Genomic DNA, 15,838 nt, shown 5'->3' with positions numbered 1-15,838 from the left:
TTGCAATATAGAGATCGTTGCGAGGATGTAGTCAGGAAACTTTAAAATAAAGCTTCGAATTAAATTCTAATATTAGTTGTCTTCCTGTTTTCATAAATCTCATTCAATTCTTCAATTGATTTAAAAATCTATTGTAATTTACAAATAAAATGGAAATGCTTTAAGACGCTAACCTTCATTCTGTTTTGTCGTTTACAACAGCATTATTAAATCAGTTTAGTTCAAAGTACTTTTTCACAAAGCTTTATCGTACAAAGTTAAAAATGAGTTTCACCGTGACTGGAATTCAAAAGAAAAGGTAGGAACATGTTTTTTTCTACATTTCAAAATATTTTATCTTCCTACAAATTATGGAATATAAATTCTTCATTCTACACTTTTAGCCGAACAGCAAGTCATAAGACCGAAGATGATACTTATACAAGAGATTTAGAGAAAGCATTCAACGACTTTGACGAGTCGATGGAACAAACACGCAGTGAAGCACGACAAAGATGGGATAAAGCAGTAAGCTCAACAAGGACCATGGTGATAGCTCAAATTGATTTGTACCAGTACAAACAAGAAGAAATCGATGTGGAAATTCGTGATATGAAGATCTATGTGAAAGGTAGACACGTTACTGAACGTGAAAATGGTTATGATGCAAGCGAATTCGAGAGATTCTATACAATCCCAGAAGGTGTAGATCCCAAGCATGTCAGCACTCGCTACACCGATGGCATGCTGAAGATTGAAGCCCCACGCCCCAGACGGGAAACACAACCGCGCAAAATCGCAGGAGGTGAAATAGTCAGTGATGATGAAAAGTTTGAGGTTGTTCTCGATGTACGAAATTACAAACCAGATGAGATTGAAGTGAAAGTGAACGGAGACGATTTGATAATCTCTGGAAAACAGGAAAGCGAAGAGAAAGGAAGACGAGTGACACGACAGTTTACACGTAACTTTAAGATCCCACGTGATGTAAGTATAAAATCGGTGAAATCACGTGTCAGTGTGGATGGATTTCTATATGTATATGCAAAAAAGGAAACGAGTTGGGACGAGGAACGCGTCATCAATGTTCTTGTCAACGGAAGACGCTCACCAATAAGCAAAACACAAGCCTACTTTACTGGTGGTAATGAATAGGTTGACTTTCGCAGCATGCGGACCTTGTGCTATGGAAAAACTGGTTGGAAAAAGTAACAAAAAAGACTTAATGCCATGCAAATAGTTAAAATTCTTTCTTATCAATAGTTCTACTTAAAGAAAAAAATTTATAACATCTTATACGAGTACGTTCTTGACCTTTAAATCCTAAAGTTTGTGAAAATACGTAATAAATTACATAAAATGGAAACTTGATCGAAATCAAATATAATCTAAACATGTGATGAAAGTCTAATTGTCATCTTTAGTTATGCTTTGAACCTGACAAAATATGCGCTAGATTTTCAGAGGAAATAAAAGCAAAGTATATTCATTCATACGAATTTTTATGACTTGTTGGTGGTAAATCATCATGTTGAATCATCCATCTCAATATCGTAGGATCTCTTCACACTGGCTGAAATGAGAGTTAAAAAACAAGTTTAAACAATGAGCCTGTATAGAAGTGTAATACCCAAATGTACCTCTGTGCCCCATTGGTTCTTTACTGTTTAATTGTTTCATTTGGTAATTAGCCAGATAGATGGGCTCATATTCCTAGAAAATATAAATGAATAAAATATCCCCACAGTTCATTGCATGTAAGAATCACAAGCATAGCTAACCATTAGTTGTTGTGTAAAGCCACTATTTGGACAGATACAAAATCTTTTCCTTTGTACATACTTGAAAGCATTACTAATAAAATTTAGTGATTATTAGAATTTTATTGATAGTTATGACTTGAAATTACATAAGACAGGTTCAGTGTATTAAAAGTATGCAATATTATTGGTTAGTTGCTGTCAAGATTAAAATGGGACATGCAATCTTATTGTTTTGAATGAGAATTGTGCATACTTATAGTCCATCCCATATGTTTCCATGATGTATGCTATCAACAATGATGCACTAAAAGATAAATTTAGTATTGAAATTACAAACATATGTCAAAGAAAGTCAGTCTTATAACGAAGGGGGAGGGACCATGTCTGCATATTTAGTTGAGCACCTTCGTGATATTCCTGTGTTTCCATGGATAAGAATTTTCCCTGTAGCCAATGAGAACACAAGTTACATGGCATTAAAATGCAACACTACATGAAATACACAGGGTCATACCATTTAAACTTTGACATTCACATATGAAATCTCGCACCTATGAAATGCATGCTAATTCATTAAATACCATAGTATGTTTAGTAATGGGATGATTTTGATAGGTATTTTATTACTCTTGGAAAGTATTGTATGATGTTCTCTGTTGTTTTGTCTGCAATATTGAGTACAAGGTACCTGTGAAGGAATTTGTAGCAATATGATGAGAAGTTGTGATGGTTTTGTATGAAACAATTATACACTTTACAACATACTTGAAATGTTCTGTAAAGTTTGGTCTCACAAAGTTAGCTTCAAGATCTTCTCGAATACAGACAATGTGAGTAATACCATGTTCCAAGAGAAAGTTCAGCTATATCAAACAGGCATTCAAAATCATTATAATTATATTTGATTTCTTAAAAAAAATTTACATATATTATGTTTCATGTACCTTTGACTTTATAGCAACAGAGTATGGTCCCAAGAAAACACCTGGTAACACTTCCTGTTATACGAATATACAACAATGGTCTGAATTCCTGTAATTTCTATTTTTAGTTATTTTTCACGCAAAAACTTGATAAATTGTCATTTGAATGCTTAGATGATAGAAACCTGCATTTCTCGTCTTTTTTTATAATACCAATCCTAGTTAAAAAAAATCATAACAGGATCGTCAGTACAATAGTACATTTAATTGAATGAAAGTATTTCCGTTTAACAAACCTCCTCTTCCCCTTCGTCAGGTATTTGTGGAAAGCTAACATCGTCCATATTTATTAAGATATTACGTTACTGAACTGAAAACATTCATAATTGAGAAATATATAACTGATTTCCGTCAGATTTAAATGAAAATGTCAGAATTTCTCGGCTGCCATGTGAGTTTGCTCGTAGGTTTATATATGGTTTATATCATTGAGTTCTATTCATATCTCGTATGGTAAACGGTAAGCATACTTCCGGGGTGAAGGTATTGTCTTTGATGTCTTTGAACACACAGTTCGTTTCAATTTTTAAAATGAAGTCCAGATTCACAACTATTGATATATTTGCTGTCATAAATGATGTAAAAAGGTACTCAAAGGTGCATTAATTCAGTTATCATTTCTCTTGTTTCAAATGTTTTTTACAAAGTCGTTATTTATAGATTCCTTGGCATGAGAGTGAACAACATTTACGATATTGACAACAAAACATATCTCATTAGGCTAGCAAAGTAAGTTTGCAAACGTGTGGTTTTTACTGTGTATCAAACTTAAGCGAATATTCGAAAGTTATCTTTTATTTGAAAGTATTTTATCTGCAAAATAAATGAATGGCTCCATAACTAGCATAATGGTGTTTGTGGTTAAACATGAGTTTTCTCATCTGTGAGAAAATTTAGTTATAGTCTTGTTCTAGATACAATCTTGTGATTAAATTCATTTGATGTTGTTTTGAAAATTGATTGATACAGCACTTTTTATTCTCAGACCAGATCATAAAGTTGTGCTACTGATTGAGTCTGGACTGAGATTTCACAGTACAGAATTTGAATGGCCTAAAACACTTTCCCTTCAGGCTTTTCAATGAAGGTATGTGGAAGAATTATTGTGTGGAAAGTGGCTTTTCCATTTCCTTTCTAATATTTACTGACATTTTGTTACAGATGCGTAAACATATATCAGGAAAAAGATTGGTAAACATTACAATACTTGGTGTAGATCGTATTTTGGATTTTCAGTTTGGTTCCAATGAAGCTGCTTATCATTTGATTGTAGAACTGTATGATAGGGTAAGTTTGTTTGAGGTAGTTTATGGATTTTAGAGGGTATGATGTTAGTCTGTACATTGTTAGCATATTCAGATCAGCAGGTTTTTCACATGTTTTATTCACAGCAAATTTAAGTTTGTTGACTATTTTGAAACTTCCCTTAACCAAAGGAAGTCTGTTGTAACAGACAGATTTTAAATAGAAATACATTGGGATTATGTTGTGTATGGAGAGGGTGTATGTGAAGTCCACATGGGATATTTGTGGATTACAGTTGTTGGAGAAGGACTATGTTGTATGTAGGGATGATTTATATCATCTTGATTGATACATAAGCTAGTACATCATGAATTTTCCTCTTTACTTTCAGGGCAACATTATTTTAACTGATTTTGAATACACAATTCTAAATCTGCTACGCACAAGAACAGACAGTGATGATGTCAGATTTGCAGTTCGTGAAAGATATCCCTTAGAAAATGCTAGACAATATGAACCATTGCTGTCTATCGAGAGGTTGCATATGGATAAATGTCATTTTTTTCTTATTGAGAATTCATTTAAAGTTTCCAAACCATTTTTAGAGTAAAAGAATTACTTTCCCAAGCTAAAGAAGGCGATGTTTTAAGGAAAATTTTAAATCCTCATTTAGGTTTGTAATTTTTTATCACAAGCAAATATTTTATGTGGTTAAATGTTTTACTACATTATATGACCTTTTTTATTATGTTTATAAAGTTTTTGGTCCAGCTCTACTGGATCATTGTCTAAAACAATCTGGCTTTGTGTCTAATGCTCAGATTGGAAAGAACGTCAATGTTGATGAAGGTATTCAGTTGTGATTTTGTGGTGTTTTTTTATTTTTCTAAAAGAAAAGATTGAACTTTATGTCCAAAAATTAAGTTCATCCTATTCTTGTACTCCAGAGTGCCTATTTTAATTAGTTGAACATTTTTTAATTATCAAATAGACCATTTTCCCCCATTTACTTGCTCACCTGTCCATCACATTACCTAGCCTCTAGTGAAAGTTTATGAATTTGGTTTCTCCATTATCAGATGTATTTGCTCTCTTAGATTTGCCTAAAATAATGGCAGCACTTTCTGATGCTGAGTGTTACTTTAAGAGAGCTCAAAGCACATTTTGTAAGGTATTTTAATCAAAATATTTTTTCTTATTGGTGGTACATGTTTTATGAATCATTGCTAAGCTGTGCAGGTCAGTATTGGAAGCGAGGACTTTACAGTTTTTTCATTATCTTTACTGCAACATGTTTGCAGTACTCGAAAAGCTAGTGGAATAAAGGAGTGAAAAGTTAACATTACTTTGCTGTGAATTTTGATGACGACGAAATACAAAGTTATTATGTAGTTGGTCAGTTTTTCTAGGTGCTGTCTTTTATTCAGGGTTATATCATTCAAAGGCGTGAGAAAAAGCCTTCTGGTAGTATCAACCATGAAGATAAAGATATGGATCTTCTCACGTGAGTTTAATTTGTGATGTCTGATTATGTTCTCAGTCTTAAAGATTTTTTGTTATGTTAATGTTGTTATGACGTTTTAGTGATGATAGTTTATACTGTTTAGGTACCAAGAATTTCATCCATTTCTATTTGAACAACACAAAGACTTACCTTATATTGAATTGGAGTCTTTTGATAAGGTAAAATGAGTTAATGAAGGTAAAACAATGTTTAACTAAAGAATGTTATGAAAGTATTAGAATTTTATTTTAAGGAACAATAACGATTGTTTTTGGTTAATTCATTCTTGCAGGCCGTGGACGAATTCTTTAGTAAAATTGAAAGCCAAAAACTGGACACTAAAGCATTACAGCAAGAAAAAGCTGTTTTGAAGAAACTTGATAATGTGAAGAAAGATCATGAAAAACGTTTAAACAGTCTGCAAAAATCTCAGGTAGTCTTTGAACAACCAAATTCTCAAAGCAGTGTTGCGACAGCCTGTAGACATTTTATGTGTATGTTTTTTACAGATTGAGGAAATTATTACGTTAGGATGACATTTATTTTCCCCAGTTTACATGTTCGACTGAGAAACGAAGCATGGTCAAATTGAAAATACTTAATCTCGTTTTTTTTTATAGGAAGAAGACAAAGAAAAAGCAAGATTAATTGAAATCAATTTACCATTGGTTAGAGTATTTTCACCTCATCATTTTGTTTTTCTGTTCTCCAGCGATTGTATTATTTTCTTAACAAGATTTCTCATTATGAAGGTTGACCAAGCAATCAAAGTGGTAAATAGTGCTATAGCCAATCAGATTGACTGGAAAGAGATTGACAATGTTGTTAAGGAAGCTCAGGCCCGTGGTGATCGCGTTGCCATGGCAATCAAACAGCTGAAACTAGAGATAAACCACATCTGTATGATTCTCAAGTAGGTGTCTTATTTATCACTTCTTTACACGCACATCAATCTGCCATTACGTCATTTATACATCAGTTTATCATTACGTAATATGTACACCATTTATCACTACGTCATTTATACATCATTTTATCATTACGTAATATGTACACCATTTATCACTACGTCATTTATACATCATTTTATCATTACGTAATATGTACACCATTTATCACTACGTTGTATGTAAACCATTTCATCGTTACGTCACATCTACGCTATTCATCATTACGTCACATCTACGCTGTTCATCATTACGTCACATCTACGCTATTCATCATTACGTCATTTGACATTGATAATAACATCATAATACATGGATACATCTTCTAAAGGGAAGAATTTGACGAAACTTCGAGCAGCGATGAAGAAAACTTTCAAGACTTAGAAAGCAATAAAGTATGTGAGTTTTTTTTTGATAAGAATGAAAGTAAATTCAATTATTTTGTGTTTGCAAGATATAAAACCTCGTCATTTCTCTCGTTTATGTACTTCATCGTTTTTAAGACTCTGTTTACACGATACAGGTAGAGTTAGAAAACGATGCAAAACACTTACGGTTTAAGGTAATGTTCATACGACGCCGGTATGAAAAATTATGAAACCGTAACACTAACCATAATAGTTTGAAAACGGTACAAAACTACACCGTTTCCGTTGCGTTTGTACACCTAACCGTAAGAGTTTTATTACGGTTCAACGAAACTTTTTTCTCTGCTAAAAATGGTGCGTAAAATACTCGAACGCAGTCGTCACGACGTTAGATATGGTCAGTAAAAATAGGTAGACTTCAATTAAATATAACTGAAATAACTTGAAAGCCAGCCTCAATCTGGAGTAGTGTGAATACAACACCAAAACGGAGCAAAACTCTAACGGCATGGTGTGAACAGTACAAAACGGTATGAAACTCTACTGGTGGAGTTTAGTATCGGTATCGTGTGAACGTAGTCTAAACTTCTCAGTATGAGAAATGAATAAAAAAAAGGAAACGGAAAATTATGTTTTGTTTATGATGTTTTTATCCCCAGTTTAAGATGAATTACTATGAACATTTAATTACTTTAGACCTTAACAACTATGAAAGTCGACATTGATCTTGCTCTTACTGCTTACGCTAACGCTAGAAGGTAAATTGTGTATTTTATTGCACATTATCTTTTCATTAAAGGCATTCCTCACTTTTATTTTTCCTACAAATCCGCTCTTACTATTGACTCTTTTTGATTTAATAATTTAGGTATTACACAAAGAAACGTCAGGCGGCTACGAAGGAACAGAAGACAGTTGAAGCTTCAAAAAAAGCTTTAAAATCAGCAGAAAGGAAAACAAAGGAAACGCTGAAAGAGGTCGCCACAACAACCAGTATACGAAAAGCAAGAAAAGTCTATTGGTAAGAAAGAGTGGAAATACAAATCATCATCACAAAATATTCCCTGTGACAACGTAATGCTAGGAACAACATGCATCATAATAAATATAAATGAAATGAATTAGTTCACTGGAAAGCCATTGATTTATTTTCAATTTGTGCGTTTTTGAGCTTTGTGTTTTTTTTTCTAAATTTTTGTTTAGGTTTGAAAAGTTCTTCTGGTTTATAAGTTCAGAAAATTATCTCGTTATCGGTGGACGTGATCAACAGCAAAATGAATTGATTGTCAAAAGACATTTAAAACCCGGTATGAATGTTGTACGTCTCAAAATTACATCTTTTTCAAAGCTTCTAAACGGCACTTCGTATCTTACACACATATATTCAAGGCATTTTTCAAACAACGAAAACTATGGCTTCCGTTGTTTTTAATGAAAATATCAGCATGATGGAATGTTAGAAAGGTTAAAACTTGCCTTGAAAACGGTCATAAGTTCAATCATTTTTTGTCCACCATGTTCTAGGGGATATCTATGTACATGCGGATCTTCATGGTGCATCAAGTATTGTAATAAAGAACTGTGGTACCTCAGAAGACATTCCTCCAAAGACTTTAAACGAGGCAGGTTGTATGGCAATATGTTATAGTAATGCCTGGAATGATCGTATTATCACTAGTGCATGGTGGGTCTATCATCATCAAGTATCTAAAACTGCTCCCACTGGAGAGTATTTGACAACAGGAAGTTTTATGATTCGTGGAAAGAAGAATTATCTTCCACCTAGTTATCTCATCATGGGTTTCGCATTTTTATTTCGTCTTGACGAAACGTGTTTAGCGAAACATAAGGATGAACGAAAAATAAAAAATGTCGACGATGATTTACTGTTGCAGGTTAGTGATTAATTGATATATTTATGTAAGTTTTATTGTTATTTGTTAATCAGATTGTTCCACTATCACAATCCAGTCCATACTCTCAATTTATTTTACAATCCTTTCTTCACATTTTTTTCATATTTTTATTATTTTTAACTTTAGGATTTAAACATCGAAAGTGAAGAGATTGATATTGAAGTTAGAGATAGTGAAGAGGAGAATACAATAAAAGTTGATGATAAAGAAGATAATTTAGGTTTTCAGGGGGGTGAGGTTGAATCTAATTTAGAGACTGATGATTTACATGTTGATGAACGGTCGTTAACGATCTCATCTCAAGAGATGAATAATGACCAGAATGAATATGAAGATAAATTAATCATTGAACAGAGTATTAAAGACCAACAGATAAATGATGAAAACGGTGATAGCAATGTTGATGACCTATCGTATCCTGATACATCCATCAACCTTCAGTACACAAGCGGTGGAAAATTTCAGCTTCGAGGTACGAGTGTTCCTAGTTCTCATGCCCCTGAAGACTTTGTTGATCTTGGTGACGGGGAAATTCTCGATCTCAGGGCCCTAGGCAAAGACGTTGAGAATCGAAAGCAACGTCTTAGTGCAAAACAGCGCCGAGAGTTGAAAAAAAAGAATCCTGCTTCCAACTTTGACGACTCGTCATATGTTGAGAGCAGTGACCTTCAACCGGTCGGTGAAACCAACAAAACTTGTCAACCAGTCCCCCAGACAAGTGCAATAAAACGCGGGAAAAAGTCCAAGTTAAAAAAGATCAAAGAGAAATATGGGGATCAGGATGAGACGGACAGAGAACTGATGATGCAATTCTTGGGCTCTGCTGGTGTTCCTAAAGAAAGTAAGCGCAGTAAAGGCAAAGGACGTAAGGGTACAGCAAAGAACTCACAAATTGAGCGTAGAACTACAAAAGATAATGAAGCTAAAAGTACATCAGTAGCCAAAAAAAGCCAAGGTGAACTGAACAATATTGAGGGTGAAACTGTTCAGAATCTTCCACATTCCAGTATACTTTTGGGAATTTCGCTGAAGAATCATCACAGAAGGAGCAACTTGATGACCCTAAGGTATTGATGTCTTTGGTAAAAATATGTTTCTTATTAAACCCGTTGAGTGAAAAAGTATCATACGTTACAGGTCGTGGAGACAGATGATGTGGAAGATAAGGTAAGATCATCTTTCATGGTGCATTACTGATTACCGAAGTGTAAGAAAGCATTCTCTTATTTTATTATTGTTTTATTAAAGGATGAGATGGGTTTATTGAATTCTCTTACTGGTTGTCCTTATTCTGACGATATCACAATGTTTGCTATTCCTGTTTGTGCACCTTATACCGCTGTACAAAACTACAAGTAAGATTGAAAGTTAACTGGTCTTTATGTAAGGGAAACATTTCTTGTTTTGTTTTGTCAGATGTCTTGAAGGTTAACAATTTCTTTTTAAGATTTAAAGTAAAGTTAACTCCAGGAACAAGTCGCAGAGGAAAAGGTTACAAGTACAACTAATATACTTTTATATCCAACTGTTTTCTTATTCTTCATTCGCCACATTTCATTCACCACATCAATTACAAAACTTTATTTTATGATGATGATTTTTTTCATGAGGGACTATAGAAAACACTTGTTATTCAATATTAATGTTGACTATGTTAAAACTTTTATACATTGTGAGCAAACTAAAATCTTTCGTTTTTTTTTATTTTCCTTTAGCTGCTAGAACCGCTTTACATTCCTTTATTCAGTCACGAGAAACCACGATACGTGAGAAGGACTTATTGAAAAGCGTCAAGGTGTGTTTAAAGACTTACTTTTTTGTTATGAAAATCAAATTTTTCCGAAATAAATAAAATTTTGTTTGATCTAAAGTAACGTTAGAGTTTTATGAAATGACGAAACGTTACTTTGGATCTTATACCATTTTAATTTCTAAAATGGATTACTTAATGGTTAGGTATTGATTTTGATGTTATTAATTCTTTCTCTCCTGGCAATCCACTGGCTATTATTCCTGAACTTTCTTATTATAAGTCGGGTGGGACTTCCATCTTCCATATTCATCTTTGACTTTCTTGATCAACGACTTCTTTTAAATTTTGTGAAGTCAAGGAACGTAAGAACTAACTTTTAATTGAAACTAGTTCAAAAATGTTTTCGACAGTTTCTTTCTCCAAATTATGCCAGCTGAACCAACTGCTATACACCCAGTAACCAGTTTCAACAACAAAATCGATATCTCTGTTTATGTTTTTAAGGACGCCGATTTATCACGATATATTCCTGGCAAAGTAAAGTTGTCTGCGCCCAATTTGTACAAAAGCAAGAAGTGAGATGGAGAGAGAATATTTCACGACACCATTATCGGACACACCTGACAACACATGGTATGTTTTCTACTTCATAAATTCCAGCGTATCAATGTTTCTCCGCAATGGACTCTTACACAATGAAGTTTTCCATGTTGCTTCAAATACTATCAAAGTACCGCAAATGTTGCCAATGGTTACCGTTCAAGATGTTTTAATACATGTTGTCAAAATCATCTACTGTTCATCGTAATTGTGTTATAACTACACAAAAGATAACAGAGACTTTCCTCCGTGCCTCAAAATCATCTACTGTTCATAAGAATTGTGTTATAACTGCACAAAAGATAACAGAGACTTTCCTCTGTGCCTCAAAATCATCTACTGTTCATCGTAATTGTGTTATAACTACACAAAAGATAGCAGAGACTTTCCTCCGTGCCTCAAAATCATCTACTGTTCATCATAATTGTGTTATAACTGCACAAAACATTGCAGAGATTTTTAACAGTGCGTCAGAATCATCTACTGTTCATCATAATTGTGTTATAACTGCACAAAAGATAGCAGAGACTTTCCTCAGTACCTCAAAATCATCTACTGTTCATAATTGCGTATTAACTACACAAAAGATTGCAGAGATTTTTAACCGTGCCTCAGAATCATCTACTGTTCGTATTTATGTAGCTGATAATTACACAAAAGATAGCAGAGTCGTTTCACCATGCGTCTTCGCCCTCTTCACACGACAGTTGATCGCAAAGTGACGACACCATTATCGATTTTTTTCGAATCGTTTGATAGTGAGCGAGTTGTCTTTTGAATCAAAGGCGTTTTGATTTGCTTCTTGAGAAACCAGACCCAAAGACGAAGGAGAACCAATACAACGCTGACGCTTATGATAAAACTCGTCAAAAATACATACACTGCTAAAAGCATTGTAGTTGTTTTCTATTTTGTCTTCTCAGGCAATTTTGTTGCGTAATTTCTTTGTTTTATGAAGTTTTATATTGATGTTCAATCGATATCTGTCTTTTGAAATAATGAACGAGTACTACTGACTACAGGCTTTTAGTATTTTGTCCTAATTGAAAATTCATAAAATTCAATTTGGTCATGATTAAAAGATAACAAGGTTTTGCTTCACAAGAATGGAGGAAATTTTTTTGCGGATTGATTTTGTGGTAATTTATACAAAGCGTTAACCGCATTTCATTCATATCATTTTCGTAATAGATTGTACAATTTTATATGTAGAGATTTTTCAGAGTTGTGGAGAAATAGCCACATTATTTGGGTAAAAGAAATATTTGCGTACTTTCCAAGTGAGAAATATAGACTCAACTATTCATTAGAAATAAGATCTACTTTAGAGATATCAAGTGAAAAAAAATCCAGCCTGTGTAGTGTAATTGACTTTTTCAAGAAAATTTGCAGTTGCGTATTGTTATCGCCCATGCAGCTGTGCTCGTTATTTAAAGCAACACGATATTAAAAACTGTGGTGAAAAATAATACAAGCACGCCATAATTATTGAATGAATGAGATAAAGGAGGATATTTTTCTAAAGAATATTCATGTCACTTATTACATCCAATAATCATGAATTATTCACGTATACATCCTTGTAATAATTATACAAGGAATTTGTCTGTTCATCGCAGATATTTTCACTAATGGATTTCGCTTATGTATGCGATAAGGAAAATATCAATGTATGCACTTTGTGAGATATTCATACTGTCCAAATCAAAAATAGGCAGTTAAGTACTTTCGGGTTCAAATAGCTTTGTTAAACCAATATTATTTTCCGTTGCTAGTATGTTCATCGATTTTTCTCTCTTGACTACGGGCAAAGACGGGAGATTCAATATCCTAATGTCATATTGAAACATCTTGCCAACTTCTTTCTGAAAATGAAAAGGTGAAAGATTGTACAATGAAAACATTCTTTTTACGAATTTACTGGAGGAAACGGTTATTTTAGGCGTACTCCGATCAAGCCAGAAAGAAGTGCTTTGAAAATCTTCTTTTTTTCTTTTTCACTTAGTTCTTCATTTGACATCAAAGTCACATCATACTTCTACATAAATAACAAACATAACTAACATCGAGCTTCATGTCAAACACCTTGTTCATCATTACGTAAATTATTCACATTCTCATGTCAATGTGATAAGTTGCTTGGAAAGAAAAAGCTCACGTTGAAATACAGCTTTATTGTGTGTTTTTTGTAGCAGTAATTACAGCAGGTGGATAGTAGTTTGAATACTTAAAGTCTTATCTGCTTTCATCTTAATATAAACGTCGAGACGACATTTTGGCATTATCTTCTTTTGCTTATCTTCTTTAAGGCGGAGCAAAAACAGCTTATTTTACAAATAAAGGCATACTCTACTTATCAAAATAGTGTTGTTTTCACTTACATTTAATGAAATGGTGTCAATGTTTGGCACTTGTAGCATGATGTTCTTCAAACTTGGGAAGAGCGGACGCTAGATGTGACGTAGTAGATTTATTTGTAACTCGTGTATATTTCTTATGTTCATATGTGGAAGTGATGGCTGTACAATGTTTAGGATGAGGCCCAATGTTTTCCCTGTGTTTTATAAGAGGCGAATTAAGGCATTTTGTGTCGAAAGGAGTATGCCTTACTTCTATGTCATGATACGACAACCCCCCCCCCTGCAAGAGATAACAAACAGGTTAGGAAAGATATGTGGAACTGTGAATGGTTTAGAGGTACTAATCACCCTCATTAAAAATAGTGTCAAATATTTACTACACATCGTGTATAAGCAAACGTAATTTCATATTGTTGTCTTGACAACAACATGCGCATATTGCACTGACTTCAAGCATCATAAGCTGACCTTTTCAAAATCTTCGACTTGTTTAGAAATATGTATTGCTGTACATACATACTTACCAATAAGTCGTAAATTATTACAATATTTCGTATAAGATTGGATTGAATTTCTACATGATGTCCCATCAGTTGAAGACCCTGAAAATGAAGTTTAAATTGCTCAAGGGACTGGAACGAATCCTACATTAAAAATACTAGCACCATTGAGATACAAATGCACCAGGTATATCTATCTCAAGGTCTGTCGAATTCATCATTTATATATCTGGATTGCTGAATGAAAAAACACGTCGTTTACGTCGTGTTAAAATATTACAGTATTTATTTACCTGAAGAGCTAGAGTGAAGATTTGTTCAAACATCTCGGGAACCATTGCTACTTCACGTGGTGGATTTCTTATTAACTAAAAATAAAACACAAAAGATGTGGAATACAATGAAAATTTTAAGTTTTGCTGGGTTGTATTTAAAGCTATCCACCTGTCTGATGAACGGGACACAAAGTCTGATAGCTTTCGTGAAAGAGGAAACATCTGGCCATCGCAGGGCGATAAATGGTAATAATAGAACAATTTTGCAAGTTTCCTAAAATTGAGAACGAGTTTTAAACTCTTTTGTTACGAAATTATTTTTTGAATTAATAACTGCCAGCTTACACTAGCATCGCTTACAGTATGTTGCAACAAAAATGTCGGCAGTTCTTGTAAAACGTAATCTGCGCTTTCTAACTTTGCTTCTAAATTGATAAAATATGATATCTAGTGAAAAATATGTTTTTATTATTAGAAATCAAAGAATGCTGATTATACGTGATTCATCTTTCTTTTCCACATATGGCTCACGAAGAGAAGGTCGACACATTGTACACATGGAGTCTGGTAACGAAAAAAGTTAATTCAAAACATTGCACTAAAGTGAGGTACACGTCGACGATTAACGTGAGATAACGCACAAGATGAAATCATTTTGACATACTTAAAGTTTCAATGAAATTCTTTGTCAAAAGATGAACGAGTTGACTTTCAATAACTTCGTCGTTGTTCACAGCATCTTCTTCTGTTACTATTTCAATATCATCTATTGCTGTTCGTATGTGCTCTCTGCTTTTCATGGCCTCCCATTCTTTGTTTAGACGCTATTCATTCAAGTTATATGAAGTTAACTTTTGACTTTCATCAACGTTTAAGTATCTTATTGTAGATCACCTACATTTAGGGATCATATTGTGGATCACCTACATTTAGGGATCATATTGTGGATCACCTACATTTAGGGATCTTATTATTGATTATCTACATGGATTCCACGGGTTATAATCAATTATGCATTATATAAGTGGATCTAAGCTAACGATGGTATCTATTAAATCCCAAATCATCTTGCCAACAATATTTTCCCATCATGCTCTCTGTGGTCTACATGAAAGCTTCAAGGCCTTGGAAAAGATCGTTTTCGTTGTGTCCGACAGTTCGATTGAAACTATTCTTACCTCAATCATTTGATTGAATGTAACGACGATAACAGGAACTAATGCTGACTCGTAATAAGACGGGGGACATACGCGACAATACATTTTAAGAAAATGGCTTAGGAAAGAGTCAAGGAAAAAACATTGGTGGATACTGAAGCACATTAACGAGAGATGTGTCATATTAAAATGTAAAAGGATATGAATATAATTTCTGAGGCGGTACTTTGGTAAATGTTTCCACGGTTCAATGACATTACTGACAACATGTTCACCCAATGACGGAGTGCAAAAATACCCTTCTCCAAGTCGTGAACAATCTGATAACGTCATTGCTCTGAAATAAGTACACAACAATAGTATTGCAGTAAATCTTCATTAGTATCTTTTGTCATAGAATACATACAGCGTGTCGTTAAATCGAAATAGAAATGTCTTCAGTGAGTCGACAAGTGTTTTCTTTGCTCTTTCTTCTTTTGGTTTTTCAA

General features: G+C 33.7%; 4 protein-coding genes across 4 annotated transcripts; 2 read left to right on the top strand and 2 right to left on the bottom strand.

The window, feature by feature from the left end:
* Nucleotides 1–169: 169 nt before the first annotated feature.
* LOC124441449 lies at nt 170–1,379 on the top strand. The gene is made up of 2 exons (XM_046991925.1): nt 170–298; nt 384–1,379. The coding sequence occupies exons 1-2, from the start codon at nt 264–266 to the stop codon at nt 1,132–1,134; spliced, it is 786 nt and encodes a 261-aa protein (XP_046847881.1). The 5' UTR covers nt 170–263; the 3' UTR covers nt 1,135–1,379.
* Nucleotides 1,206–3,178, bottom strand: LOC124441451 (serine/threonine/tyrosine-interacting protein-like). The gene is made up of 11 exons (XM_046991928.1): nt 2,962–3,178; nt 2,851–2,883; nt 2,687–2,740; nt 2,508–2,605; nt 2,370–2,430; nt 2,257–2,293; nt 2,147–2,186; nt 1,996–2,046; nt 1,761–1,833; nt 1,620–1,692; nt 1,206–1,552 (listed from the first exon to the last, which is right to left on the bottom strand). Exons 1-11 carry the CDS (start codon nt 3,007–3,009, stop codon nt 1,506–1,508), a joined length of 615 nt encoding a protein of 204 aa, XP_046847884.1. The 5' UTR covers nt 3,010–3,178; the 3' UTR covers nt 1,206–1,505.
* A 57-nt stretch (nt 3,179–3,235) lies between these two features.
* On the top strand, nt 3,236–12,162 carry LOC124441772 (nuclear export mediator factor NEMF-like). Its single transcript, XM_046992239.1, is given in 25 exon segments — nt 3,236–3,312; nt 3,386–3,454; nt 3,711–3,787; nt 3,790–3,812; nt 3,887–4,012; nt 4,362–4,507; nt 4,576–4,643; nt 4,730–4,819; nt 5,068–5,141; nt 5,398–5,474; nt 5,578–5,653; nt 5,767–5,907; nt 6,095–6,142; nt 6,227–6,387; nt 6,753–6,816; nt 7,486–7,547; nt 7,658–7,810; nt 7,993–8,096; nt 8,314–8,684; nt 8,832–9,772; nt 9,843–9,872; nt 9,947–10,060; nt 10,153–10,196; nt 10,421–10,500; nt 10,963–12,162. Coding segments are annotated over 25 exon segments (3,270 nt in total). The 5' UTR covers nt 3,236–3,256; the 3' UTR covers nt 11,038–12,162.
* A 381-nt stretch (nt 12,163–12,543) lies between these two features.
* On the bottom strand, nt 12,544–15,691 carry LOC124441448 (exportin-5-like). The gene is made up of 11 exons (XM_046991924.1): nt 15,554–15,691; nt 15,372–15,469; nt 14,858–15,017; nt 14,692–14,757; nt 14,554–14,618; nt 14,363–14,467; nt 14,212–14,286; nt 13,943–14,020; nt 13,440–13,508; nt 13,007–13,096; nt 12,544–12,923 (listed from the first exon to the last, which is right to left on the bottom strand). The coding sequence occupies exons 1-11, from the start codon at nt 15,681–15,683 to the stop codon at nt 12,777–12,779; spliced, it is 1,083 nt and encodes a 360-aa protein (XP_046847880.1). The 5' UTR covers nt 15,684–15,691; the 3' UTR covers nt 12,544–12,776.
* Between the last annotated feature and the right edge of the window lie 147 nt (nt 15,692–15,838).

Source organism: Xenia sp. Carnegie-2017, unplaced genomic scaffold, assembly GCF_021976095.1.
Source record: "Xenia sp. Carnegie-2017 unplaced genomic scaffold, XeniaSp_v1 HiC_scaffold_20, whole genome shotgun sequence".
Classification (NCBI taxonomy): Eukaryota; Metazoa; Cnidaria; class Anthozoa; order Malacalcyonacea; family Xeniidae; genus Xenia; species Xenia sp. Carnegie-2017.
The sequence above is the reverse complement of the archived record's forward strand: the minus strand, read 5'-3'. Positions and strand labels throughout refer to the sequence as shown.

Bases quoted from the DNA above. Each gene is read 5' to 3' on its own strand.
- LOC124441449 (XM_046991925.1), top strand. From the start codon at position 264: ATGAGTTTCACCGTGACTGGAATTCAAAAGAAAAG. The intron at 299-383 runs GTAGGAACATGT...CTACACTTTTAG, and splicing joins ACTGGAATTCAAAAGAAAAG to CCGAACAGCAAGTCATAAGA.
- LOC124441451 (XM_046991928.1), bottom strand. From the start codon at position 3,009: ATGGACGATGTTAGCTTTCCACAAATACCTGACGAAGGGGAAGAGGAG. The intron at 2,741-2,850 runs GTTTCTATCATC...TTCGTATAACAG, and splicing joins AAAAAAGACGAGAAATGCAG to GAAGTGTTACCAGGTGTTTT. The intron at 2,047-2,146 runs GTGCTCAACTAA...TTTATCTTTTAG, and splicing joins AACACAGGAATATCACGAAG to TGCATCATTGTTGATAGCAT.
- LOC124441448 (XM_046991924.1), bottom strand. From the start codon at position 15,683: ATGACGTTATCAGATTGTTCACGACTTGGAGAAGGGTATTTTTGCACT. The intron at 15,018-15,371 runs GTAAGAATAGTT...TTGAATGAATAG, and splicing joins CATTCAATCAAATGATTGAG to CGTCTAAACAAAGAATGGGA. The intron at 14,758-14,857 runs GTATGTCAAAAT...TTTCGTTACCAG, and splicing joins GAATTTCATTGAAACTTTAA to ACTCCATGTGTACAATGTGT.